The sequence below is a fragment of the Haliotis asinina genome, chromosome 1, assembly GCF_037392515.1.
Source record: "Haliotis asinina isolate JCU_RB_2024 chromosome 1, JCU_Hal_asi_v2, whole genome shotgun sequence".
Classification (NCBI taxonomy): domain Eukaryota; kingdom Metazoa; phylum Mollusca; class Gastropoda; order Lepetellida; family Haliotidae; genus Haliotis; species Haliotis asinina.
In genome coordinates, this window is record NC_090280.1 from 53,610,964 (window position 1) to 53,638,850 (window position 27,887).

General features: G+C 40.2%; 2 protein-coding genes across 4 annotated transcripts; one reads left to right on the top strand and one right to left on the bottom strand.

The window, feature by feature from the left end:
* Positions 1-2,659: 2,659 nt before the first annotated feature.
* Positions 2,660-7,530, bottom strand: LOC137280831 (tubulin delta chain-like). 3 transcript variants are annotated; one of them, XM_067812038.1, is made up of 4 exons: positions 7,454-7,530; positions 5,214-6,069; positions 3,959-4,123; positions 2,660-3,238 (listed from the first exon to the last, which is right to left on the bottom strand). In XM_067812038.1, exons 2-4 carry the CDS (start codon positions 5,998-6,000, stop codon positions 2,835-2,837), a joined length of 1,356 nt encoding a protein of 451 aa, XP_067668139.1. In that variant the 5' UTR covers positions 6,001-6,069; positions 7,454-7,530; the 3' UTR covers positions 2,660-2,834. The 3 variants fall into 3 exon arrangements, with proteins under 3 accessions (XP_067668139.1, XP_067668133.1, XP_067668145.1); XM_067812032.1 differs by having other exon boundaries at positions 6,943-7,528; XM_067812044.1 differs by having other exon boundaries at positions 7,415-7,509.
* A 189-nt stretch (positions 7,531-7,719) lies between these two features.
* Positions 7,720-13,276, top strand: LOC137280854 (large ribosomal subunit protein mL50-like). Its single transcript, XM_067812051.1, has 4 exons — positions 7,720-7,819; positions 8,424-8,554; positions 9,417-9,555; positions 11,201-13,276. Exons 1-4 carry the CDS (start codon positions 7,742-7,744, stop codon positions 11,492-11,494), a joined length of 642 nt encoding a protein of 213 aa, XP_067668152.1. The 5' UTR covers positions 7,720-7,741; the 3' UTR covers positions 11,495-13,276.
* The last annotated feature ends 14,611 nt before the right edge of the window (positions 13,277-27,887 follow it).

Here is a 27,887-nt window from a genome sequence, read left to right on the forward strand (position 1 = left end):
AAGTATTATTGCAGTTCCGTAAAATGTATTATTCTGATCGTTTTGACGAAATTTATACATCGAAAGTTAAATATTTTGAAGGTATGATATGTTTCATTGTTTAAAATCAAGCTTTATTCGTGTGCATTTTCGTCTGGGAAATGTCGAGGACAAAACATCGATGGATATCAGTTTGTAGGGGTGGGTCCATGTTCAAATTTACATAAATAAATACAGCCAGGATGGGGGATATTCCGGAATTCTCTGTACGTGACCACAAAAGGGTATAAGGAGTATTGGCCATTTTGCATCAATAGTTGTAAGGCGTCGCGGAACAATCGGTAGATTTCGGGCTTGGTCGTTATATCCGAGAACAATAACGTGGCATCTGTTGTTCCCACCAAGTTCACTGTGGGACCCGATCTGCACCGTTTACCTCCCGACTAAGCCCGAGATGTTCTCACTGTACGTGCCGATTGGAATTTCCGGCGTAGGGTTACCCGAGCTAAGGTCAGGGTGGCCTTTAAAGGAGCATAGAATCAAAGGGATTCTTTTTGTGGAAAACGGTAGGTCAAATAAATGCATTTCATCGGGCTTGTTGTTTATATTATCAAAGAAATCCAATCTTGGTCGGCTTTATGTTCGACAAAAAAGAAACATGTTTTGTTCATAGGGTCATTATTTACATTGAAAATGACATACTGAAACATTGCTGAGTTTTCATGAAAACTTTTGGTAAAAAATAACATTAAGTCAGTGCATGTTCTTTTTGTTGTTGAGTCGGTGACATCTTTCTTAATGTTTCATACACTCGCTGGTATTTACAGGCTTATGAGTGATTGGTTTTGGTAAGACGTCGTTTTGACCTGTATGTCAGTCACATCACAGCATGTCATGTTCATGTGAAAGTGAAAATACAGGATTCGAACTTACGATCACAGATTCCAGACATGCTCAAGGGGCGCAACTATGTATAACGTGTTACGGCGCTTCAGACCACTGGGCCTATTCGACTGTGAGGGACTCCTTACTCTAAATGTAGGGTCGTAAAAAAACTCGTACAGACATTTCTCCATCCTGAAAACATAAAACAAGTCAAATACACTACTACACACAAATCAAAACAACAAATAGAAAAAGCCACTGTCATGCACGCAGGGTATCTTGAGTGAGTGTGGTTTTATGTGTCTCTTATCAATATTTCCGTAATATCAAGACGGGGGATCACCAGAAATGAACTTCATACTTTGAACTGATATGGGAATCGAACCGTAATCTTACGCGTGACACTTTAACCTCTAGGCTACCCATCCACCATATGCAGGGTAACGAAACCGCAACATTGTTAGGTATATACCTCCGTTCTCCAAGCAGTAAATGGGTACCCAGTAGGATGGGACGGTTATGCGTCTTTTACCTTTTTTGCATCTAACAGGCCGTCTGGTTGGTGCAGAAATATAACACAATATAAGTAGGTTATTGTTGCAAGTGAGTGTCTTGGCAGTCAGTCAAGCCATATATTATTCCAGGTGTGGTGTGAATGACGTCATGATGTGGAACTGTTGATACAGCACTGGTTTACCCACACCCGGAGAATCAAAACATATCACATCGCTACGGATGCAAGCAAGACTGTTGTCTTTTCGAGACTGTATTATGTACAGCGTACTTATTGTGATATGTGTTGGCATCGTTTAAAATATTTTTCGAAAAATGATACAAATCATAGTATTCATGTAACTAACACATATGTTAAGCCAGGAATGCATACTATCACATCAACATGGGTTCTTCCTTACATTTCCAAGGCGGATCCAGCAGGGGTGGGGGGTGGGGGGGGTGGTGGTGCGCACCCTCTTTTTGTCCACATTTAAATGACCATTGAAACTCTCCTGAAGACGGGTAAAAATGAAGTGCGCATCCCTTCTATCTCGAGAGTCAGCACAAACCTGTATCCGGCCCTGTATTTCAAACTCTGTAACTTATGACCGAACACGGAATGTCCATATTCAGAGAGTTAAAGTATATGATGGTTACAGCTGCCACTGTCTTAAAAGTCCATGAAGATTTGACTTCATATGAACAAGGAAATAAACGATTTAATTGGGAAAATAAGTTTTTCAGTACCTTATCACGCTCCTTGAAAAGAATTTTAAATCCCTGAGTTTCTCGTGCATCACAACCACCCGCTGGAACATCACTACCCTTGGTGGGTATATTTCCACTTCTGACTGGCACACCACAACCTGCTATATTTCAGTTATGTCCCAGACTGGTGTTTGGGGACTGTGTTGTCTTGTCACGTTGAAGAGATCGATTCATCACATGGGAACAATGTACAAAGCCCATTTACAAGGCCACAGTATGTCATTGTCATCTGTATTTAAGTTATATCACAACATGTCACTGTTGTCACATGTGGGCGACTTCCATTATGATTGAACCAAGTATTTTATGACACTTCTTGCAACTGGTGTTGCTCATATATTTCATATACAACTTTCTGTCCAAACAAAATTCATGAATACTTACTTTTCTTACTGAAGAAAATTACATGATGTGGATATGCAGTAGTTTGATTATGGTGAATAAGAATCTTCTTCTATGTTCATACACAGTTGGCACACACAAAAACATAGTAGATATCAATCTCTGTTAGGGATATTCAAACATAAAAACATTTTCAAAAATATCATGCATATTTTTTTTATTGCATTTTAACCCTTCCACCTATTATACAGACAAGATTCTAATAAATATGCAAATGCAATTTATTTCATAGTTGAACCCAGTCTTTTTTGTTTTCAAACCCACATAAAAAAGACCAAATCAAGCCTGAATGAGGTCTGTTATTATCATAATGCTTTGTAACTAGCAAGCACCTGTTCCAGTGCCACAAAACTGTCAATAAAGTCATCTTCAGCCAAGCCATGCCTCTTGTACTGGTGCACATACGCTCGCGATGAGAACATAGTCCATGCTCGACTGATCATGTTTTCTAGGGCACCAACTGGAGACTGGCTGTTGCTGACTAGGACAGCCGACTTTTCATATTGGTTGAACATCCGGGGTTGTTTCAAGACGTCCAGTGTAAAGTCAGGGGGCATCCAATCAGTGTACAACTTCTTGTCCTGAAATGCAGACACATCTGCCATCATGGCTTCCTTACCACGGAGAATCAAGGTGTTGGCAAGAGACCGGTTTGATCTGTGTGACCCTCTGGGAGTTGCTGACCCAGTAGTGATGTCCCAGTTGATGCCTGTGTGAAGATGACAAGAAAACATGACTCGTCAGATAGAACTATGCCTTGTGGTGTGGTACTTGAGTTTATATGATGGCTGAATGCATCCTTTAAAAATTTCACATTGGCATTAAAATATTATTATACAAATGGAAGATGCAACATCATGCCTTACAATAAAACGCTGATGATACTGGAACAAACCAACAGGCATCTGTTAAGCTCCAGATGGGTTTGCACAATACTCATTTCACCAGGTGTGTAACTGAGCAATATTCCTGTCTGGACAAGACAATGCAGTGAGCCACAGCAAGAGCATCGATCATGCAATTGGAAACTGATGACATTTGCCAGCCAAGTGGGCGAGACTGACCACCAGATCCCCATAGTCGCCTCTTACGACTAGCATAGCTGCCTTTTGTGGCAAGCAAGGGTTGCTGAAGTCCCTAAGATACCCTAAGAAACTAAATTAGACATTAGTGTCAGACATCAACATTCACGTACGACTATCTTAGCACCAACAGAGCTTAAAAAATCTAGGCCCTGACTCATAGTCCAGAGAAAATATGGGAGCATCATTTCACTTTCAAAAAATCAGTGTCCAACAATTCAGGGGATGTTTGAGATCTGTAGGACTTCTACTTCATTTGATTCATGGAATTTTTAATCTTTGTTATTCAACACTAGAAAAAGGAACCCTTGACTTTCATGAATATAGTTAGTGCCTCATCAGTCTACCTTCTTCCATGGCAGCATCAGCCACGAGCATCTGTCGCAGGTGCTTGAGCAAGCCATGCCATTGGTAGGTGCTGAACTCCAGGGCTCTCTCTGACATCTGGGGGATGTTCTTCAGTGTGAGGAGCTTATACTCAGGGTGGGGAACAAGATGATGCAACAAAGAACCTGGGTGAAAAATAGCAGTTGTCAGGGCCACAGATATGAAATGAGGAACATGCTTGGAACCCTAGAACAAATATATACACAATTCAAAGGCAGTTTCACAAAAGGTGTTTATGGAGTGCTTGTGATGCATAGACTCCAAAACCATGGGGGTCAAGGTCAGGGCACCTGAAGAATGACTTGCTACACATACAAAAGCACATCATCAAAGTAGGTTGCCATTACATTACCTCATATGAGTCAGTGAGTTTAGTTTTACGCCGCTGTCAGCAATATTCCAGTAATATCACGGAAGGGGACACCAGAAATGGGCCTCACACATTGTATCCATGTGGGGAATTGAACATAGGTCTTTGGTGACAGAAGTGTATTGTGCCATGCTGCCAAGTGTTTCGACTACTTTGAAGATGAGCTGATGTGCTTCATTGTCTCTTGAAAAGAGGACTGCTTTCTGAACCAACCAACAGTTAGAAAAATGGCCATTTTCACTCATCATGAATGTCCAACTTAGTCAGAAGTGAAAAACTTGCATGATTAAGAAAGAACTGTGGTGAGATGTGTGTCTTTTCTGATAACTTTCTGATGCATGCATTAAGAGCATCTTTGAGTCTTCAGCTCTATGCAAATGATGTTACAGAACTGATATTACTGTAGTCATGTGATGGCAGATTAACCATAGCGTGTGCAGTAGTCTGAACAAATCAGGTATTTAAGCTCGTTTAGCATGGGTTAAACCTTAGGATACCAATACTTCTCAAGAGTTTACTATGACAAAGAATATTTGTCCTTCATGATGCATATTGTAAACTAAATAGTGACTGAACTGATGTGAACTGATTTAAGTATTTTTGTTTGTTTCTTGCTTAACGCCACACTCCAGCAATAAGGTGCCAGTCTCTAAATAATTGAATCTGGACCAGACAATAATGAGATCAACAGCATGAGCATCAATTTACACATTAGTGGAACATGATGAATGTGTCACCCATATCACCGTGTCTGACTACCCGATCCCGTTAGTCATCTCTTATGACAAGCATGGGTTGCTGAAGACCAATTCTAACCTGGAAAGCTGACTAAGGAAACTACCTACCGAGATCATTTGAACAGGTGTACCCATCACTGTCACTATGAGCAGGTTGCAGGAAACTAGCCATCTTGTGGCTAACTACTTTATTGATGGCTCGGAATGAGATTTTGTTGATGTTGAGCAGTTGTTGACATATTTTGTGCAGGCTGTCATTCTCCATGACAACAATAGCATCAGACATGCTGTACAGATGTGAGAGAGTCAACATGGCATTGTAGTTCTGCACAATTACCTCCCCTGTCTGATATGGCCACACAACTTGATTCATGATGAATGAGTGGGGATATTCATCACGTAGAGCCTCTGTTGTGTATGCACCAACACCTGACCCTGTCCCACCAGCTAAACTCAAGTAGCAGATAAACCCTGACAAGTTGTCACACTTCTCTGCTTCACGCCTCAACATATTTAACACGTCATCCCGTACACGTGGTCCATGTACGCAGAACCCATGAGCCCAGTTATTCCCAGAACCTCGTTTCTGGCAGAACTGTTGTTTATCAGGATATTTCCATTTCCCACTTCTCTTGGCCTCTAAACAAGTCTGTGCTATTGCCTTGGACTCCATATCCACCATCACAGCCCTAGCTTCAAGTGTCCCCTCCTTGCCAAGAGTTGTGTCCCTTTGAGAAAAGAATCTGTCCAGAGTCTCATTGATATACTCTAGGTTCCTGCTCGGTTTGACCCCAACCTGTGACTGCTTGGAATAAGCATCTTCAATGATTGTGGAGAAGAACTGACCACCGATCTGATTGCCACACTGGCCAAGCTGGACTGTTACCACTGACATGGCAGAATCTGGATTTCTGAGCAGAATCAATGTCCTTGACCTCCAGTAATCCGTTTACAGAGGTGTCACCTGTAACAGAAAGAAGAAGTCAGTAAGTGAGGGAGTGACAAAATGTCTGAGTTCCGTTTATAGCTTCTTTGAACAGATATATATGTATATACACCAATGCTTAGTCTCTGATTATACAAAATTTTGATAGTAACAAACCCATGTCATTGAAAAGGAGCCCCTGGGAGACCAGAGATTCAGAGGAAATCTGGATTTGCTTCAGTTTTGGCACTTCACAGAGGGTTAGGCAGTAGGGAAAATAATGCGGTTCAGGAACTGTGAGACATATGATATATTAAGGAGTGTCCGAAAAAGTGTGAGGAGACTAGTGCAGATCTGGGTTAGAATTGATCTTTAGTAAACCTTGCTTGTCAGAAACTGCATCAGGTGGTCATCCCTAAGTGAGAAATTGCAACACATGCAGTTTTATCACAGAAATTTATTGCATGCAAACATTGCCACACATGTGGAGTATTGGGACGCAAATCTAAAGAATGATGTATATTAATATGATGAATAACATTTGTGAAAATTAGGTTAAACTGAACATAAGAAAGACTGGTTTGTTGGTTTAAGTTTTTTGTTTTAGAAGTTTCAGAATGGGACAGTGTATGCAAGGCTGGTTTTAACAATGTAAGAGTGACAAGATGAATTGAAACCTATATCATACAGTTTACATAATACTGTATGACTGTCATGGTAAACAGTATAGGAAGAATATCTATGGAAAACAAATTTGGAAAAGATTTCTGGGGCAAAACTCATGTTGATGTTATAACTACTTCAAACAGGCTCATTGCTCATGTGTGATGTTTGACTCATAAATGTACTTGTGAATTATATACTTTAAGTCAGCATGAAAAAATATTTCAGTACCAAAATTATGCCACTTACTATCTCCTCATCTTTGACTGATCCACGTCACAGCAATAATGAAATGTTCATTCAAATACATAAACTTATGTTCTGAAGACTACTTTTGCTCCAGTAAATAAATATAGAGTTCGTTTGTAAGCAAAACCAGATTTGATGTTCCTGGATACGAACAGATATGATGAGAACAGAGTTAGCTCTAGTCTGCTAAGATACACGAACACTGTTCATGTTAGTGAACGCTATGTATCTCAGCTAGCTCTAGTCTGTCCCCCAGTCTCTGAACCACAGTTTTGACTTCCCTCCAGTGCTTAGTCCCTCATGCTGTTTCCCCACGTTCAGGATCTCTGGTCACGCTGGGGCTCCTCTTCAAAGTAACTCAGTTTGTTTTTTTTGTTGCAATAAAAAATATGCATCCGGAGACACGACCTTAGTCTAATTTAGACCATGACCATATTCTGTTGAAAGTGTTGGCTGAATTACAGTGAATAACCTGGTACTAGCAGACGAATCCATGTCAAGTGTATTTGACCTGAAATATCTGTGTAAAGAATCTGACTTGACCGGAATGTCAGTCTGGTAAGTCAACAAGAGTTCTTTCCCTTGAATGCTAAATGTTCAATTCCAGGAAACGAATCTTACCAATCCGTTGAATATCAAAGTCCAACAATCATATGATATATACCAGGCACACTTACGCATATGGTTATCAGTTTATTCACACTATAACAATCTGTTATAATACATCCAATACCATACACATTAAACATCATAAATCCGTATTTCAGTCAACGAGTTGTGTTTTATATAACCTTCAAAGATGGCAGCCCCCATCGGGATCATGCTGAGGTCCTCAGCACCGAGCTATGGGCTATTACTATCGAAACACATTTGTCCGGTATGGTTTCATTTAGTTTCTGATACTCATTATCTGAACCAAAACGTTACAACATGTCCTTCCTCATGTTAGATCAACATGAAAACATGATATCTTGTATGTTGTCGCATTGATCATTCACAGTCTCATTGACGCTGTAGTGGCCCTTAGGGTCTTAGGGACACCCCTTTATATAGTGCTAAGATCCCGTCACTGACAATATATACTTGTTTGCTATGTTTTTTTGAGTTTTAAACCGATATATGAGACTGTTCAAAATCAAAACTGTACTCTGCCTCTGGCGCCTTGCTTCTATTATGTTTTCATTTAAACATCCTTTAGTGTAACTAACAAAACATTTTCACACTTATAATCGATTCCTCCCAAACAAAATGTTCTCGGCTTTTGCCATGTTTTGGGCACCAATTGGACAGTATGAGAATCGCTTTGAAAACAGTCAAGTGTGTTTGGATAATAATTTTGTTTTGATAAAGGGTACTGAACCAAACATTTCCAAATGATTGTAATTAGTCGAATGAGGTTGTAAGTAGTTTTCCACAAGCTTTTCATTTCTGACACTTAATGACATGCTCATTTATACAGTTGGTAATTCTGTCTATTTCAGGTTGTGTCTCAAAGTAGGTCATTATTCTGGCGAAGGAAGAAGACAGAGGATGAAGAAGGAAAAGTTAGAAAACGAGTTAATTTGGATGGTCCAACTACCTCTGATCGAGTCCAGTCACTGAAAAAGAAAACGTAATGCAAGAGAGTTACAATACAGGTTTCATGAGCAAAAAATATATCAGCAGTTTGAGCATTAGGAGCATCACTTCCTTCTAACATCTTTACTGCATGACTTATCATGCTTATGTGTAACCACTTCTCTAACAGTGGTAAAAAGTCCTGGATCCATCCCTGAACATAGCCTGTCATTCCCTTACAGTGTACAAGGCAGACATTATCATGGCTTGCACATATTGTAAAGTGAGCAACGTCACTGTTTGCCTGACCATTTGTTCGTGTATTTGTTGCTTAAACAAAAAGTTAAAACTAGAGACACCTATAGAAACATTTTCATGGAATAGCTGAAATAGTCCTAGGCCAAATGCTAGAAAAGTCCCTATCTTTTAGGATCTCTAAGCAGCAGTAGATGCGTTATTCAGTAATTGGTATGACACCTCCCTACCTCCAAAAATTCTTGTTGATGTGGAACTAGCTACAGGAGAATGAAGATTTTTATGGATATCAACTTCTTCAAGAAGTTGATATCCATAAAAATCTTCATTCTTATGTATTTTCACTTCTAAATGACATTCAAAGACTTAGCTACAGGAGGTATCTGGTTACTAAAAACTAACTGGGTTCAGTCCACTGTTGAAACAGTGTCCACATGTTCATAAACAAACTGCTTGGGAATTGATCACATTGCCTAATGTGTGGTGACAAGCACTGGTGTTCAACATGGTCACGATATGCAGTATGGGTGATAAGGCTGGGTGTATCATATTACCTGATTTTCATGATATCTCTACATTTGGCCCAGGAGTAGAAACGTAGGGTCTTTAAATACCTGGAGTATTTATGATGAAGAAGTGGTCATTTGACTTTTATGTTGCAGGTCAGTGAGGACAAACAAAGCGTACGATCCACCCGTTGACCTCGAGGGGAAGTTGGAGCAGCTCGTCACACAGGTGTGTGGGGACAGTGTTGGGGAGTGGAGACAGGTCGACCTGGCTGACAGAAGGGTCAAGTTCAAGGTGAGCTTTAGTCAGACAGTGAAGTGACCTTAAATGTAACTGATTCTTTGATGCTATTTGCTGTTATCAAATGTTACTGCCTTAAGTTATTGTTAGGATTCGACTGCAGGGATCACACTGAGCATGCTTATTTGTGAACAGCTGTGGGTAATTTACATTGTCCTAGAATGACTCCTGATTACCAATATCATGTAATCATAGTCACAACAAATACAGAGGAACCTTGTGAATTGTTGTCTCATTAACATTATTTAGATCATTTGGAGACTATCTTGAAAATGTGATAGCAGGCAGATCCTAGCAAAAGTAAAGGCCAAAGTTTATTTTTTTCAAGCTGATACCATACAAAATATGGGGCATTAACAGTGGTTTGACTAAAGGATGTCTGAAATCAAAATTACAATCTCAATGCTTCTGATGCCCAGCAAGTCTCTAATAAGGTGAAGAAAGTCTTGTATTTTGATGCTGTGTGTGTCATGATCTGTCCACACAAAAATGCCTCAGTTCGTCAATTTGGACTTTCTCCAACATTGATCCAAAATACTGCGATGGGACTGAAGTACTGTTTGCAGAGGCAGTTTTTCCATCTATGAGAACTGGGTGATCAGACTTGGTGGTCTGGTTTGGTGACAGACAGATATTCTCTTTCAGTAATTTAGCCCATTGGTCCATAATACACATAATACAAATATAGATAATACATACATGCTGGGTATAGGATAGCGATTGAAATACAGGGTCAGTTAGTTGTGGTAGTGGGTTTACTTTTTAGTGTTCATACAGCCGAGAGGACTGTAGTTAATGTTTTATGTATTTAATGTTACAGGTAATTAAATGCACAATTTTTTCAATTGTTGGAGGGTGGTCTGGTGGGTTGTGAAACACTTATTTCTTATTTCAGAATATTTACCACACATAAGTAGGACATGGAGCTCGTCTCCAACATAGTTTAAACCAACAGAGATCTGTAAAGACAGACATTGGTGATAGGGTGTATTTGTGTGGCAACTGGTTCCACTGCTAGTCTAAAGTTGTTACAGCTCAACATGGTTATAACTTTCCATTGGTGTTGTAGGAGGTCACTTTCAACATTAAGGAAAGATTTAAATTGTTAATTATATTTACGTTTAGATGAAGAGTCATGGGAGGAGTGCCCATATTGAATGAAACAGTCATAAAATCACTGCTTGTTGCTCGGTGTTTTGATGCAGCGAGATCCTTGCAAATCCAAAAACATACTGAAAAAGGATTAGTCTTATATATGGAGCTCAGATATATGTGATGCCAAAGGAGATATAAAGCTTAGGTAGATGTGATGCCCAGGCAGATGTGATGCCCAGTTGTTGTGATACCCAGATTGATGTAATGCCCAGGTACATGAGAAGCCCAGGTAGATGTGATGCCCAGGTAGATGTGATGCCCAGGTAGATGTGATGTCCAGGTAGATGTGATGCCCAAGTAGATGTGATGCCCAGGTAGATGTGCTACAATATGGATCCTTGTTTGCCAGCTTCTGGTGTGTTTTGTCCAGATTGAATTATTTTGTAGCTGAGTGTCATATAGTGAGAAAGTTGCCAGCTGACATACTGACTATATGGCAAATAGACACAGTGATGAGATGATGACACCTAGTATTGTGTTGCAGCTGCTGACGAGGTTGATGAGGGACCTGGATCACGACATCCCCAACCTGGCACTGGACGAGATGAAGACAATGGATGACGTCCTCACCTACTTCTCCACTCCTGTCAGAAACACTGCTGCATATGATGACCTCTCGAAGCTCGACTTGCCCAAAAACCTGCACATTCAGATGGAACCTTTACGATTTGACAAAGACACAGATACAATGTTTGGTGGAAGGACTGCCTTCCCACATAGGCCAACAATAGTGTCTAGTTTGCGATACAAACACAAGTATGGCAAGGAAAAGAACTAGTGATGTGACGTGTGCTGATAGTGTATCTTACTGTGTGATGTCAGAGAGGGAGATATTAGTGCTAGAAGGTCAAAGCCAGATATTGGACAACATAAACACATTCTACCAAGTGAATAATGAGGTTAATATGAAGTAATTCCATTTCAGGTTGAGACTCATTTTGCCAGCAGAGATTCTGTACGACATATGGTTTGTTAGGCCAGTGGTGAGTTTAGTATCTGGGTTTAGTTCAGATGGCTCCAGGTGTGTCTTGTTATTGTCAAGAGATGCTTTTGAGGATTAATGAAAGCGACTGTAGCATATATCTTCAGATCGAACTGATTTATCCATCATTGAACACTTAACCATGTCACTCAGTGTTTATTCTTGACATGCATTACATACAGGAAGCTGACTTATCCTTTTCACTTCACAGAATTCACACAGTTTACTGGCTTCAGTTACACTCCTCTGAGAACCTTTTTGTGAATATTATGGGTAAAGAAGTAAATGGATATATGTTATATGGGCCATATTTAGTTTCAGCATTTTCATAACATGGGTACACACTTACGTTTTGATGTGCATTCATTTCAGCATACTTAAGGGGAGTGAGTATGATTTTACGCTGCTTTTAGCAATATTCCAGCAATGTCATGACAGGGAGAAAATTCCCAGATATGGACTTCACACATTGTACCCATATGCATCAAACTTGGGTTTTCAGCATGACGAGTGAATGCTATAACCACTGTGCTACCAAACTGCTCTGTAAACAGTGCATGTCATCAGTGATTGACCGTCTGATCGGGCCATATGGCTTGCATAATATTGACCTTCATTTTCACTCATCAGAGTTTCAGAAACAGTTCCAGTTTGAATACACCTAACATGTAAAAATCTGTTTATGGCAGTGGTGTGAAAGCAAGAGAGTCTCTTGGCACCAGTTTGCCATTGTGACCTTGTACTCAACAGGGTTGGTGTGACCTTGGATCTCGGCCATGTTGTTAAATAGTAGTTCAACCCCTGGAGTTTTGTACCTTGTATACATCAACTATAAAATCTGACTTGGAAACAAACGTCTTCATTGTCCCTTTGTAATTATTATCAGCAACAGTGCTGATATTGAAGAATGTTTGGATATGTTCACAGCACACCTGATTTCTTTTGTTCAACTTAGAACTAATAATGATGACTAATGGCCTGCAGCTCCAATGCCTTTGAAAATTAAAAAAAATTGCAATCATATATTTTTGTTTGACACCTTTATCCTTATGTGATGGATTGATATATGGAAATACAGAAAACTGTGAGAAAAACAATAAAAAATCTGTAAAACTATTTTTGAATAGTTGTTGATCAAACATATGGAAAATTGTCTCTGGCCTCTGTCTACAGATAGACATTTCAGTGTGAGACAACCAGCAGCCATGGTAAACAGTTTACAGTTTTACATTGATTTTCTCACAGAGAACCAACAGACTGAGCCGAGAAATGCGAAGTTTTGGTTGTATTTTTAACAGCCCTATGTAATTATAAGTGAGGAAGATCGATCTGTGAGGAAGGTCTGTGGCTCAGTACCCCATCTGCCTCAAGGCAAATGGTGATGAAAGGTGGTATGTTTCGATTCCTCTCATGGGTTACAACGTGTGAAGCCCATTTCTGTTGCCCCTCCCTCATGATTTTGCTAGAATATTGCTAAAAGTGTCATAAAATCCAACTCGCTCACTCACTAGTGTACAGTCACTCCTGTGTGTTACTAGATCTTAATAGAAGACAATACAACCTTAACACAAGCGCAAATGACTTTTATTGAGTTTAATATGACATCTAATGATGGTCACAGCAATAAATAAGGGGTATTATATGCGCCGCATATTAGAAATTTATTCAGACACTTTTAATTGATTATTTAAAAGTCGGTCTCACAGACCGATGACCATGTTATTGACTCATCAACCCTGCACTTTCTGTATTGCGTCAGGGATACTCTACAACACTATTTAGGCTCCCAGATTGCATAAGTTTTAAATACAGCAAGTCTTGATATTGAGATGCTTTAGGTTCTGAGTCTACCATTTTCTACTTATCCTATGAAACAGACATTTGTTTCTCTCGAATACGAAGCACCCGTCTAATTTTTCATTAACAGACAAGCGTTTTCAGTGCTGAATGGTCTTAGCATGTGAGCTATATATAGTTCGAAACAAACGACATCTGATGAAAATATTTCCAGCGACAGTGATAATTGATGACGTGGATCTCTCAATTAGCGCGACACGCCAAAATGGTGGTGACTTTTTATATTGTACCGGTGATTATGTAATTCTGTGTACCTCGTCGTCCAAGGCGACGTGCAGGCAGGAGTCCCAGCAATTTGAACATGAGTGTCATCTACCCTGCTATTTAGAGAGACATTTTGGGACAAATAGTGCTTCGTTATCCCGCTTTAAATTCAGGTTGTAGGCAACAGAAGGCGGTACTCTTGACTTACATGTTCTTTAAGAACTGCGCATGAAGGTAGCTGGTGGTCTCCATTCTTATTAGTTTATTACAGGTAAGATTTTATATTTGCTACCGTACATTGACACAGTTTGTATGACGGGGTAGTCGCATGGGAAGCCTTTCAATGTTACTGTTCCTGTCAGCGTTATTACGGGCTGTGGGGCTGCCTGATGGTTCAAGCGTCGGCTCGTCACTCTGAAGACCGGGTTCAGTTCCCTACATGAGTGCAATGTGTGAAGCCCATTTCTGGTGTCCCCTGCCGTATAGTGCTAAAAGCGGCGTAAAATCATACTCAATCACGCACTGTCAGCGTTATGGCGAGGTTAATTTCAACTGTCTTGGGGTGGAAGTGGAACAATTCCACGATCTCGGGGACGGAGTGTCTGCTTGGAGAGTGCAAGGTCAGTTATTCGATTCTCTGCGGAGTGATATCAAACGGTGTTATTAAATATGTTATTGTTGTTCCCTATCCTAGTTATTCGTTTTAAGGCAATGAAACAAGGACGGGATGAGTGTAATTTGCCTGCGTGGGTTATCAGCGTTAGCCTGTAGCACAGGACGTCACTACGACAGTTGAACTGGTCCGGAGTAGTATAACGCATGTGTGCGCGTACTTCTCAGTATGAGTGTAACAAACGTAAGCTCAGCCTTACCCCATGTCAGTGAACACAACCTAATCCTCGTGTCCCTGAACACAACCTAAGCCTCGTGTCCCTGAACACAACCTAAGCCTCAAGTCCCTGAACACAACCTAAGCCTCAAGTCCCTAATCCCATGTTGCTGAACGCCACCTTAACCCCATGCCCTTGAATGCAACCGTAATCCCATGTCCTTGAATGCAACCTTAACCCCATGTCCCTGAATGCAACCTTAACCGAATGTCCCTAAATACAAACCTAATACCATGTCCTTGAGCACAACCCTAACCCTAATCCTATGTCCATGAATGCAACCTTAACCCCATGTCGACCCGTGAAGGTCCCGGGGTAGAATAGACCTTCAGCAACCCATGCTTGCCATAAAAGGCGACTATGCTTGTCGTAAGAGGCGACTAACGGGATCGGGTGGTCAGACTCGCTGACTTGGTTGACACATGTCATCGGTTCCCAATTGTGCAGATCGATGCTCTTGTTGTTGATCACTGGATTGTCTGGTCCAGACTCGATTATTTACAGACCGCCGCCATATAGCTGTAATATTGCTGAGTGCGGCGTAAAACTAAACTCACTCACTCACTCACTAACCCCATGTCCCTGAATGCAACCTTTACCCCACGTCACTGAACGCAACCTCAAAACCCCTTAACCAATATCATGGATGGGGACAGAAATTGGCTCCACACATTGTTTCCATATGGTGAATCGAACTCAGGCCTTCAACATGACGCGCGAACACCTAACCGCAAGACTGCCCGACGTAATACTGCAAAAATGGCGACATTTGCGATATACTAATTTTGACGGCTCGTTTTCATCATTTTGCTTTGCCTCAAACGGGTTGTTTAAGAAACACAGAGATTATCCGTCAAAATTCATAACTGTAAGGTGTGTTTCCGTGAGTTGTGTATGTGGACTATATTTTCACCAGTAAAATAAACGTTTTATTGCGGGACCTATCCCGATATCATCCAGGCCTGGGGGGTTATGTTTGATAGGGACATTTGTTGTGTACATTGTGTTCAGTATGGCTGATTGCCGAGATGCGTCCTACCAACAGTGCGCAGTGTTGCAAAGAAAGGTCAACATGGGCAACCTCAGGTAAATAAATCATATTTGCAGTAAGTGTAATTGCTGGAATGTTGCTAGGGCATAAAATCACACTCACTCATTCTTACGCTACGAATCTGCCATTTAAAGCGTTTCAGAATATTTATTAAAATGTAAATATCGGAGATTTACACGGAGGATTGAATTTAGAAAACAGCATAGTGGTCTGGGTGTTTTTATACAATCACCTATAATTATTCTGCGATGTCGCCCATAAACTTCAGAATTATTTTTATTTTTTTCACAATGCACACATTAGGCGGCCTAGACTTCCCGCTCTACTGCTGAACATTCTCTAATTGATACATGTATACGTAACAACACACATGTATTTGATATATGTTTTGTCGTTGAGATATTAGGCAGTATTTTAGTTTTCGTATCTAAATATAATCGTCGTAGAGTACTTTCATCAGTGCACGCTATAATTGGAGACATTTGGGGTTTTTTAAAGACAAAAACAACAACATCGCAACGCACAATAGGGTCCTCTTCTAACTGCCTTAGAATATGCAATATGAGATGCACTGATAGGTGATTAAATATTCTGCATCTTCGGGTAATTGCACAGGCATAGTTAGATCACGCGCTTCGTAGATTTCACATTTCTGATCTTACGAAAATGTGCGTCAGAGTGACCCCCACGCCTGTATATAGCGCGTTATCCAATACATTAAGTAACGATAACACGTCAACCTCATTTTGTTAACACGTATGTTCACGCATTCACAACCGCGTTTTCTCCCACCATCTGAATTATGGTATCAAAAGCAGTCTCCCAGCTATATTTTACAGCTACCATTCTGCATTGAAAAATAAAAATATGCTCTTATAATTATTATTTACTATCACCATCTTTTGAAGACCCCTGTCAACAGAATGTTCTCAGGTTATATGCAAGACATGTTTAATTTCGCCCACGCAACGAACTACCTTCCTTAGCTGAAAGAAACAGTGATGTAGCCAGACAATGATTTGTTCAAATATTGATAATTTTTTACCAAATTTGGATGTGGACAGTTAAAATACAGACATGTTCGACTGCCCTAAGAACCGGTCAATAGTCTGAGGTGACAGCCACAGGTCGGAGGGACAATGAGACCGGAGCCCGACAGTGGGACGCTTTAGGGGGAAATGTTTGTCTCCCTCGCAAGTTTCAGTACCAGCCTATCAAAATCTCTCGGAACTTATTCATTCCCCGTCGTCGTATGTTACCGTTTAGCGTGAAACAAGGAGACCACGTAGCCGGTAAGTTCAGTTTGCGAAGCTGCGAATTTGATTTTTAACTTGTGCTATGGAAGAAAGGTATTTTTGTGGAAAAGTCAAGGTCAAACTGACCTGATTCTTGACATTTTGTTTTTAATACCGGATTAACTGATGAAATTCACCAAAATTGTAAGATCTATGAAAACAAGGGTGAAGTATGAGGCGTTGAGGGTTTATTCTTAATAGGGTTTATCATCATAATATCCCAGAAATGAGAAGATATCCTTTGTGTGCAAACAGGCGATTCCCTAACCTGTCATAAAACACTTCAGGAAACATGATCACATGAAATTAAGTGATATCACCTTAAAGTTATATATTTCTTAAAAATTAACCACAGTATCGTTTGTGTATTTTTAACATTTCAGATCACAAGGACAACCAGTATCTCGTATAAGCTGAATTGATATATAAATGTGATTATGTTTTGGGTATTCTAGTTAGCGCTATGAATATTGTGTTATAAGTTGTGTACCTATTAACACAAAAACAACCTTGCAGAAAATGGCCCAAATCCTTCTCAACGTACAATGAAATAATGAGACTGTTGGACAATATTTGACCTGTGCTGTTTTAGACAGAAAACAAGCCTGATTTACTTTTTTGGTAATCTGGATGTGAGACGTCCTTTGATTTCAGCGCAGCTGAGTATGTAACGGTCTGTGTTCCCGCCCGTTGGACATATAGGCTGTAAGAAGAATTCAGCGCGTTTGAGCATCTTAACAAAATAGGTAGGGATCCCTGGAGGAGGGGAACCCAGTGGAGAGGGGACCACCTGAACTGGATCACACAATGTCCTTTCTCTCAAGCTTGTGTTTACATGCTTTTGTTGTCTGTGTAAAACCAGACGTGAAGTCACAGACAGGAGGCACTGAGTTCACACGTAACTGTGGATATTGGAGCATCGCGGTGCACTCCTCGTCGGTGACAGGTTCGCTCATAAGATTCAGGGGACTCGCATTGAGTGAAGGGTACATTTGTATACCAAGCGAGTTTTGGCCCTGCTTGGACAAGGTAAACCTTGTTAGTTATTTATGTGTACAGTGTCATGTAACTGATTTCTGATATTCACGTAGCTGTGTAGCGCAGAGTGAGTGAGTTTAGTCTTACGCCGCACGCAGATGTATATGTCAGTGCACGTAACCTGTGTTCTGATTGAGGTGGTTGCCATTGCTGATGATACTTGTGTTCCAATTGACATGGTTACCAATGTTGATGTTACCTGTGTTCTGATCGAGGTGGTTGTCATTGTTGATGTTACCTGTGTTCTGATCGACTTGGTTATCATTGTCGATGTCACCTGTGTTCTGATCGAGGTGGTTGTCATTGTTGATGTTACCTGTGTTCTGATCGAGGTGGTTATCATTGTTGATGTTACCTGTGTTCTGATCGAGGTGGTTGTCATTGTTGATGTTACCTGTGTTCTGATCGAGATGGTTGTCATTGTTGATGTTACCTGTGTTCTGATCGAGGTGGTTGTCATTGTTGATGTTACCTGTGTTCTGATCGAGATGGTTGTCATTGTTGATGTTACCTGTGTTCTGATCGAGGTGGTTGTCATTGTTGATGTTACCTGTGTTCTGATCAAGGTGGTTGTCATTGTTGATGTTACCTGTGTTCTGATCGAGGTGGTTGTCATTGTTGATGTTACCTGTGTTCTGATCGAGGTGGTTGTCATTGTTGATGTTACCTGTGTTCTGATCGAGATGGTTATCATTGTTGATGTTACCTGTGTTCTGATCGAGGTGGTTATAATTGTTGATGTTACCTGTGTTCTGATCGAGGTGGTTGTCATTGTTGATGTTACCTGTGTTCTGATCGAGATGGTTGTCATTGTTGATGTTACCTGTGTTCTGATCGAGGTGGTTGTCATTGTTGATGTTACCTGTGTTCTGATCGAGGTGGTTGTCATTGTTGATGTTACCTGTGTTCTGATCGAGGTGGTTATAATTGTTGATGTTACCTGTGTTCTGATCGAGGTGGTTGTCATTGTTGATGTTACCTGTGTTCTGATCGAGGTGGTTGTCATTGTTGATGTCACCTGTGTTCTGATCGAGGTGGTTGTCATTGTTGATGTTACCTGTGTTCTGATCGAGGTGGTTGTCATTGTTGATGTTACCTGTGTTCTGATCGAGATGGTTGTCATTGTTGATGTTACCTGTGTTCTGATCGAGATGGTTATCATTGTTGATGTTACCTGTGTTCTGATCGAGGTGGTTATCATTGTCGATGTCACCTGTGTTCTGATCGAGATGGTTTTCATTGTTGATGTTACCTGTGTTCTGATCGACTTGGTTATCATTGTTGATGTTACCTGTGTTCTGATCGACTTGGTTATCATTGTTGATGTTACCTGTGTTCTGATCGAGGTGGTTATCATTGTTGATGTTACCTGTGTTCTGATCGAGGTGGTTATCATTGTTGATGTTACCTGTGTTCTGATCGACTTGGTTATCATTGTTGATGTTACCTGTGTTCTGATCGACTTGGTTATCATTGTTGATGTTACCTGTGTTCTGATCGAGGTGGTTTTCATTGTTGATGTTACCTGTGTTCTGATCGAGGTGGTTATCATTGTTGATGTCACCTGTGTTCTGATCGAGGTGGTTATCATTGTTGATGTTACCTGTGTTCTGATCGACTTGGTTTTCATTGTTGATGTTACCTGTGTTCTGATCGAGGTGGTTTTCATTGTTGATGTTACCTGTGTTCTGATCGAGGTGGTTATCATTGTTGATGTCACCTGTGTTCTGATCGAGGTGGTTTTCATTGTTGATGTTACCTGTGTTCTGATCGACTTGGTTATCATTGTTGATGTTACCTGTGTTCTGATCGACTTGGTTATCATTGTTGATGTTACCTGTGTTCTGATCGAGGTGGTTATCATTGTTGATGTCACCTGTGTTCTGATCGAGGTGGTTTTCATTGTTGATGTTACCTGTGTTCTGATCGACTTGGTTATCATTGTTGATGTTACCTGTGTTCTGATCGACTTGGTTATCATTGTTGATGTTACCTGTGTTCTGATCGACTTGGTTATCATTGTTGATGTTACCTGTGTTCTGATCGAGGTGGTTATCATTGTTGATGTCACCTATGTTCTGATCGACTTGGTTATCATTGTTGATGTTACCTGTGTTCTGATCGACTTGGTTATCATTGTTGATGTTACCTGTGTTCTGATCGACTTGGTTATCATTGTTGATGTTACCTGTGTTCTGATCGACTTGGTTATCATTGTTGATGTTACCTGTGTTCTGATCGACTTGGTTATCATTGTTGATGTTACCTGTGTTCTGATCGACTTGGTTATCATTGTTGATGTTACCTGTGTTCTGATCGACTTGGTTATCATTGTTGATGTTACCTGTGTTCTGATCGACTTGGTTATCATTGTTGATGTTACCTGTGTTCTGATCGACTTGGTTGTCATTGTTGATGTTACCTGTGTTCTGATCGACTTGGTTATCATTGTTGATGTTACCTGTGTTCTGATCGACTTGGTTATCATTGTTGATGTTACCTGTGTTCTGATCGAGGTGGTTATAATTGTTGATGTTACCTGTGTTCTGATCGAGGTTGTTGTCATTGTTGATGTTACCTGTGTTCTGATCGAGATGGTTGTCATTGTTGATGTTACCTGTGTTCTGATCGAGATGGTTGTCATTGTTGATGTTACCTGTGTTCTGATCGAGGTGGTTGTCATTGTTGATGTTACCTGTGTTCTGATCGAGGTGGTTGTCATTGTTGATGTTACCTGTGTTCTGATCGAGGTGGTTATAATTGTTGATGTTACCTGTGTTCTGATCGAGGTGGTTGTCATTGTTGATGTTACCTGTGTTCTGATCGAGATGGTTGTCATTGTTGATGTTACCTGTGTTCTGATCGAGGTGGTTGTCATTGTTGATGTCACCTGTGTTCTGATCGAGGTGGTTGTCATTGTTGATGTTACCTGTGTTCTGATCGAGGTGGTTGTCATTGTTGATGTTACCTGTGTTCTGATCGAGATGGTTGTCATTGTTGATGTTACCTGTGTTCTGATCGAGATGGTTATCATTGTTGATGTTACCTGTGTTCTGATCGAGGTGGTTATCATTGTCGATGTCACCTGTGTTCTGATCGAGGTGGTTTTCATTGTTGATGTTACCTGTGTTCTGATCGACTTGGTTATCATTGTTGATGTTACCTGTGTTCTGATCGACTTGGTTATCATTGTTGATGTTACCTGTGTTCTGATCGAGGTGGTTGTCATTGTTGATGTTACCTGTGTTCTGATCGAGGTGGTTGTCATTGTTGATGTTACCTGTGTTCTGATCGAGGTGGTTTTCATTGTTGATGTTACCTGTGTTCTGATCGAGGTGGTTATCATTGTTGATGTCACCTGTGTTCTGATCGAGGTGGTTTTCATTGTTGATGTTACCTGTGTTCTGATCGACTTGGTTATCATTGTTGATGTTACCTGTGTTCTGATCGACTTGGTTATCATTGTTGATGTTACCTGTGTTCTGATCGACTTGGTTATCATTGTTGATGTTACCTGTGTTCTGATCGAGGTGGTTATCATTGTTGATGTCACCTATGTTCTGATCGACTTGGTTATCATTGTTGATGTTACCTGTGTTCTGATCGACTTGGTTATCATTGTTGATGTTACCTGTGTTCTGATCGACTTGGTTATCATTGTTGATGTTACCTGTGTTCTGATCGACTTGGTTATCATTGTTGATGTTACCTGTGTTCTGATCGACTTGGTTATCATTGTTGATGTTACCTGTGTTCTGATCGACTTGGTTATCATTGTTGATGTTACCTGTGTTCTGATCGACTTGGTTATCATTGTTGATGTTACCTGTGTTCTGATCGACTTGGTTATCATTGTTGATGTTACCTGTGTTCTGATCGACTTGGTTGTCATTGTTGATGTTACCTGTGTTCTGATCGACTTGGTTATCATTGTTGATGTTACCTGTGTTCTGATCGACTTGGTTATCATTGTTGATGTTACCTGTGTTCTGATCGACTTGGTTATCATTGTTGATGTTACCTGTGTTCTGATCGACTTGGTTATCATTGTTGATGTTACCTGTGTTCTGATCGACTTGGTTATCATTGTTGATGTCACCTGTGTTCTGATCGAGGTGGTTATCATTGTTGATGTCACCTGTGTTCTGATCGAGGTGGTTATCATTGTTGATGTTTCCTGTGTTCTGATCGACTTGGTTATCATTGTTGATGTTACCTGTGTTCTGATCGACTTGGTTATCATTGTTGATGTTACCTGTGTTCTGATCGACTTGGTTATCATTGTTGATGTTTCCTGTGTTCTGATCGACTTGGTTATCATTGTTGATGTTACCTGTGTTCTGATCGACTTGGTTATCATTGTTGATGTTACCTGTGTTCTGATCGACTTGGTTATCATTGTTGATGTTACCTGTGTTCTGATCGACTTGGTTATCATTGTTGATGTTTCCTGTGTTCTGATCGACTTGGTTATCATTGTTGATGTTACCTGTGTTCTGATCGACTTGGTTATCATTGTTGATGTTACCTGTGTTCTGATCGACTTGGTTATCATTGTTGATGTTTCCTGTGTTCTGATCGACTTGGTTATCATTGTTGATGTCACCTGTGTTCTGATCGAGGTGGTTATCATTGTTGATGTCACCTGTGTTCTGATCGACTTGGTTATCATTGTTGATGTTGCCTGTGTTCTGATCGACTTGGTTATCATTGTTGATGTTACCTGTGTTCTGATCGACTTGGTTATCATTGTTGATGTTACCTGTGTTCTGATCGAGGTGGTTATCATTGTTGATGTCACCTGTGTTCTGATCGACTTGGTTATCATTGTTGATGTTACCTGTGTTCTGATCGACTTGGTTATCATTGTTGATGTTACCTGTGTTCTGATCGACTTGGTTATCATTGTTGATGTTACCTGTGTTCTGATCGACTTGGTTATCATTGTTGATGTTGCCTGTGTTCTGATCGAGGTGGTTTTCATTGTTGATGTTACCTGTGTTCTGATCGACTTGGTTATCATTGTTGATGTTACCTGTGTTCTGATCGACTTGGTTATCATTGTTGATGTTACCTGTGTTCTGATCGAGGTGGTTATCATTGTTGATGTTACCTGTGTTCTGATCGAGGTGGTTTTCATTGTTGATGTTACCTGTGTTCTGATCGAGGTGGTTATCATTGTTGATGTCACCTGTGTTCTGATCGAGGTGGTTTTCATTGTTGATGTTACCTGTGTTCTGATCGACTTGGTTATCATTGTTGATGTTACCTGTGTTCTGATCGAGGTGGTTTTCATTGTTGATGTTACCTGTGTTCTGATCGACTTGGTTATCATTGTTGATGTTACCTGTGTTCTGATCGACTTGGTTATCATTGTTGATGTTACCTGTGTTCTGATCGAGGTGGTTTTCATTGTTGATGTTACCTGTGTTCTGATCGAGGTGGTTATCATTGTTGATGTCACCTGTGTTCTGATCGAGGTGGTTTTCATTGTTGATGTTACCTGTGTTCTGATCGACTTGGTTATCATTGTTGATGTTACCTGTGTTCTGATCGACTTGGTTATCATTGTTGATGTTACCTGTGTTCTGATCGACTTGGTTATCATTGTTGATGTTACCTGTGTTCTGATCGAGGTGGTTATCATTGTTGATGTCACCTGTGTTCTGATCGAGGTGGTTTTCATTGTTGATGTTACCTGTGTTCTGATCGACTTGGTTATCATTGTTGATGTTACCTGTGTTCTGATCGACTTGGTTATCATTGTTGATGTTACCTGTGTTCTGATCGAGGTGGTTATCATTGTTGATGTCACCTGTGTTCTGATCGACTTGGTTATCATTGTTGATGTTACCTGTGTTCTGATCGACTTGGTTATCATTGTTGATGTTACCTGTGTTCTGATCTACTTGGTTATCATTGTTGATGTTACCTGTGTTCTGATCGACTTGGTTATCATTGTTGATGTTACCTGTGTTCTGATCGACTTGGTTATCATTGTTGATGTTACCTGTGTTCTGATCGACTTGGTTATCATTGTTGATGTTACCTGTGTTCTGATCGAGGTGGTTATCATTGTTGATGTTACCTGTGTTCTGATCGACTTGGTTATCATTGTTGATGTTACCTGTGTTCTGATCGAGGTGGTTGTCATTGTTGATGTTACCTGTGTTCTGATCGACTTGGTTATCATTGTTGATGTTACCTGTGTTCTGATCGAGGTGGTTATCATTGTTGAGGTCACCTGTGTTCTGATCGAGGTGGTTTTCATTGTTGATGTTACCTGTGTTCTGATCGACTTGGTTATCATTGTTGATGTTACCTGTGTTCTGATCGACTTGGTTATCATTGTTGATGTTACCTGTGTTCTGATCGAGGTGGTTGTCATTGTTGATGTTACCTGTGTTCTGATCGAGGTGGTTATCATTGTTGATGTCACCTGTGTTCTGATCGACTTGGTTATCATTGTTGATGTTACCTGTGTTCTGATCGACTTGGTTATCATTGTTGATGTTACCTGTGTTCTGATCGAGGTGGTTATCATTGTTGATGTTACCTGTGTTCTGATCGAGGTGGTTATCATTGTTGATGTCACCTGTGTTCTGATCGACTTGGTTATCATTGTTGATGTTACCTGTGTTCTGATCGACTTGGTTACCATTGTTGATGTTACCTGTGTTCTGATCGAGGTGGTTATCATTGTTGATGTTACCTGTGTTCTGATCGAGGTGGTTGTCATTGTTGATGTTACCTGTGTTCTGATCGAGGTGGTTATCATTGTTGATGTCACCTGTGTTCTGATCGACTTGGTTATCATTGTTGATGTTACCTGTGTTCTGATCGACTTGGTTATCATTGTTGATGTTACCTGTGTTCTGATCGAGGTGGTTATCATTGTTGATGTTACCTGTGTTCTGATCGAGGTGGTTATCATTGTTGATGTCACCTGTGTTCTGATCGACTTGGTTATCATTGTTGATGTTACCTGTGTTCTGATCGACTTGGTTATCATTGTTGATGTTACCTGTGTTCTGATCGAGGTGGTTATCATTGTTGATGTTACCTGTGTTCTGATCGAGGTGGTTATCATTGTTGATGTCACCTGTGTTCTGACGAAGGTGGTTCTCAATGTAGATGTTACCCGTGTTCTAATCGTGGAGGTTATCAATGCAGGTGCTGCTTATTTTCTGATCGTGATGATCATCAGTTTAGATGGTACCCGTGTTCTTATCGAGAGGGTTATGAATGTAGGTGTTACCTGTGTTCTGATCAAGGTATTTATCAATGGTGGTGTTACTGGAATGGATATTGGTGATGCAGGATGCGCATGTCGTCCATGTCGTGGTCGTCGAGGAAGCATGTCTATAAAGGTTTCTATTTCTGTCACCTATCATCTTGTCATAGAGACATGCTCATGCGTTATTGCGGATCCAGCTGGTTTACTGAGCGGATGTCACCTGGCCCCGATTTCTCGAAACAAACTTGACTTTTTACTCAAATCTCAAACTGAGTTTCACAATTTGAAACAGCTGAATTTTTAACTCAACTGCATCTTTTTAATATAAAATCCCAAACAACTTATGTAATCTATCCACCACACTCAAATTGATCCCTGTAGTTTGAACTTTATGTCGATTTCAGTTCATTCTGTGAAATGCGTTTTCGCAAATTTGAGTACAAGCTCAGACTTAAGCTTGTTTCAAGAAAACGGGGCCTGCACTTCAGACGGAAAGACGTCAGATATCGGTCGTTTATCTCAGCTGAGATTACCCAAAATAATCTTCAGGCATGTTTCGTGCTGCCGTGGTTAATATTATGTTTATAATAAATCTTAAATTTTATTAAAAAAAACATGACCCAGCTTCTCGTCCTCTCATTAGTCTTAAGTACACTTTTTAGCTCATAAGAAATATATTTCGACAGATTTGTTGTTTGACATAAGTTCACAGGCACTGACTTTATAGGTATGGATAACGGATCTTTTTATAGCCTTACACGTTACATCTTAATGGTCTCACTTGTAATGAGAGGGAAATATTGAAGAGAAGGGTGTTAAATTGTAAACCGGGTATGTAAATTAAAAACAGAAAGTAGCAGGAATTACTCTCCTTTTATGTTTCTGTTATATATTTTACTTTTCATATACAAGGGATAAACTTTTCATTTCGACTTTGGGTCCAGTCTGTCAGATTTGTTATCTGAACAAAATGTCACCTTTGTAAAAGAAATTTATTGCTCGTTTGTTTTCTCAATATCTAGCGCCTGCTGTATTTAAAAGGATAGATTTTATTCAGTTGCTGTTCGCTTTTTGTTGTTCCTATATTCGATTACGGCCTGAAGCTATTTTGCTAAAAAAATATAAAAAAATAGAACAGTATTTACATTCGGATCGTGTGTTGCCAGTGATAACATTATTTTCACCTGTGCAAATACTTAGAACAAGACCGTCAAACATTCATTGGAACAGTTCCAATACATTTTATTCTCATATTTATTTTGATTTAAGAAAGTCATGAATATATGTGAATATTGCCCACGGCTACTCACCTGTGTTGTCGCTATGGCGACCACAGTAATTAATAAATGTGTACTTGATTCCGTTACTATGATTGATGAAAGACGGTGTAGGTTAATGAGATCACGTGGTGCTGAGTTGAGCACCTCTGTAGCAGCAATACAAGGGTTGGTCCAAAAGTTTAACTTCTAGACTGGTGACACCAACTAATCTAGGGAGTCTTGTTGGACAGTGTTCTTCATCGACATGTCCAGTTATTTTACTCAAATAGATCAACCAGTTCGAAATCAACAGGTCCTTGAAGCATACTGTGGTACACATACGAGTACAGCAGATTGAACTCGTCATTACCGGCATAGCATTTTCCACGGAGATGTTCTTTCAACTTTAGAAATATCGCTTGGGGCCAGGTCAGGGGAATATGGAGGGTGAGGAAATTCTTCGAAGACTCAGACTTTGCCAGTCGAGAGGTGTGAGACGGAGCATTGTCATGTGAAGTCAGAACTCCAGCCATCAACGTCTCTCACGTTGTACTCGTATGTATACCGTCGTATGCTTCAAGGACATGTTTCTGCTGTCGATTATCGATACATTCGAAAGGAATTGTTTCTCATCGTCGTGGAGTTCATTTTATAAATAGCAGATGATTATTTTTGTCCCGGTCAAAATATTAATGAGAGGCCCGGGAACCAGGATGTCGGTCCGAATTTATTCATTCCTAATACTTCGCATTTTAGATATTACTGCTGAAATAGAGTCACCTTTCCTTTGTTGCGCGGAGACCATTGTGCATGGTGTACAATGTGCGCTACATTAAAACCTGTTCCAGTTAGGTAGTTTCCAAGTTCATGGAATGCACTTTCAAAACTTTCCTTTCAGGAATTAATTGTTCATTCGTACTTGTCACAGCTGTCGCTATTCGTAAGCAGGGGCCGCTCAATTCATTAAATGGACACTGTTGAAAGCAAGACCATGCATTCACATATTGGTATTCAAAAAGATAGCAAAAAATGTCACCTTGCCATTTTATTAATGTAAATCACATTTTGGTTGAAGTGGAAACTTTTTCATGGATAGACAGCATCTTATTGCTATGGATGCGACTTTTCGGTGTAGATGCTATCACCGATATGAATCAAATCATAATTATACAACCTATACTTATCGTAAGAGATTGTTATCGGGATCGGTTGGACAGGCTGTCTGACTTGGTTGACACACATATCGATGCTCATGCTGTTGATCACTCGTGTGCCTTGTCCAGACTTAATTATTTACAACCCGTCGTCTTAAGGCTGAAATATTGAGTGCGGAGTTGAATAACAAACAAAAATCTTCT

Coding starts and splice junctions, on each gene's coding strand:
- LOC137280831 (XM_067812038.1), bottom strand. CDS start 6,000: ATGTCAGTGGTAACAGTCCAGCTTGGCCAGTGTGGCAATCAGATCGGT. Junction 4,124..5,213: donor CACCTGTTCAAATGATCTCG/GTAGGTAGTTTC, acceptor TTTTTCACCCAG/GTTCTTTGTTGCATCATCTT. Junction 3,239..3,958: donor TGATGCTGCCATGGAAGAAG/GTAGACTGATGA, acceptor ATCTTCACACAG/GCATCAACTGGGACATCACT.
- LOC137280854 (XM_067812051.1), top strand. CDS start 7,742: ATGGCAGCCCCCATCGGGATCATGCTGAGGTCCTCAGCACCGAGCTAT. Junction 7,820..8,423: donor TATCGAAACACATTTGTCCG/GTATGGTTTCAT, acceptor TGTCTATTTCAG/GTTGTGTCTCAAAGTAGGTC. Junction 8,555..9,416: donor CAGTCACTGAAAAAGAAAAC/GTAATGCAAGAG, acceptor TTTATGTTGCAG/GTCAGTGAGGACAAACAAAG.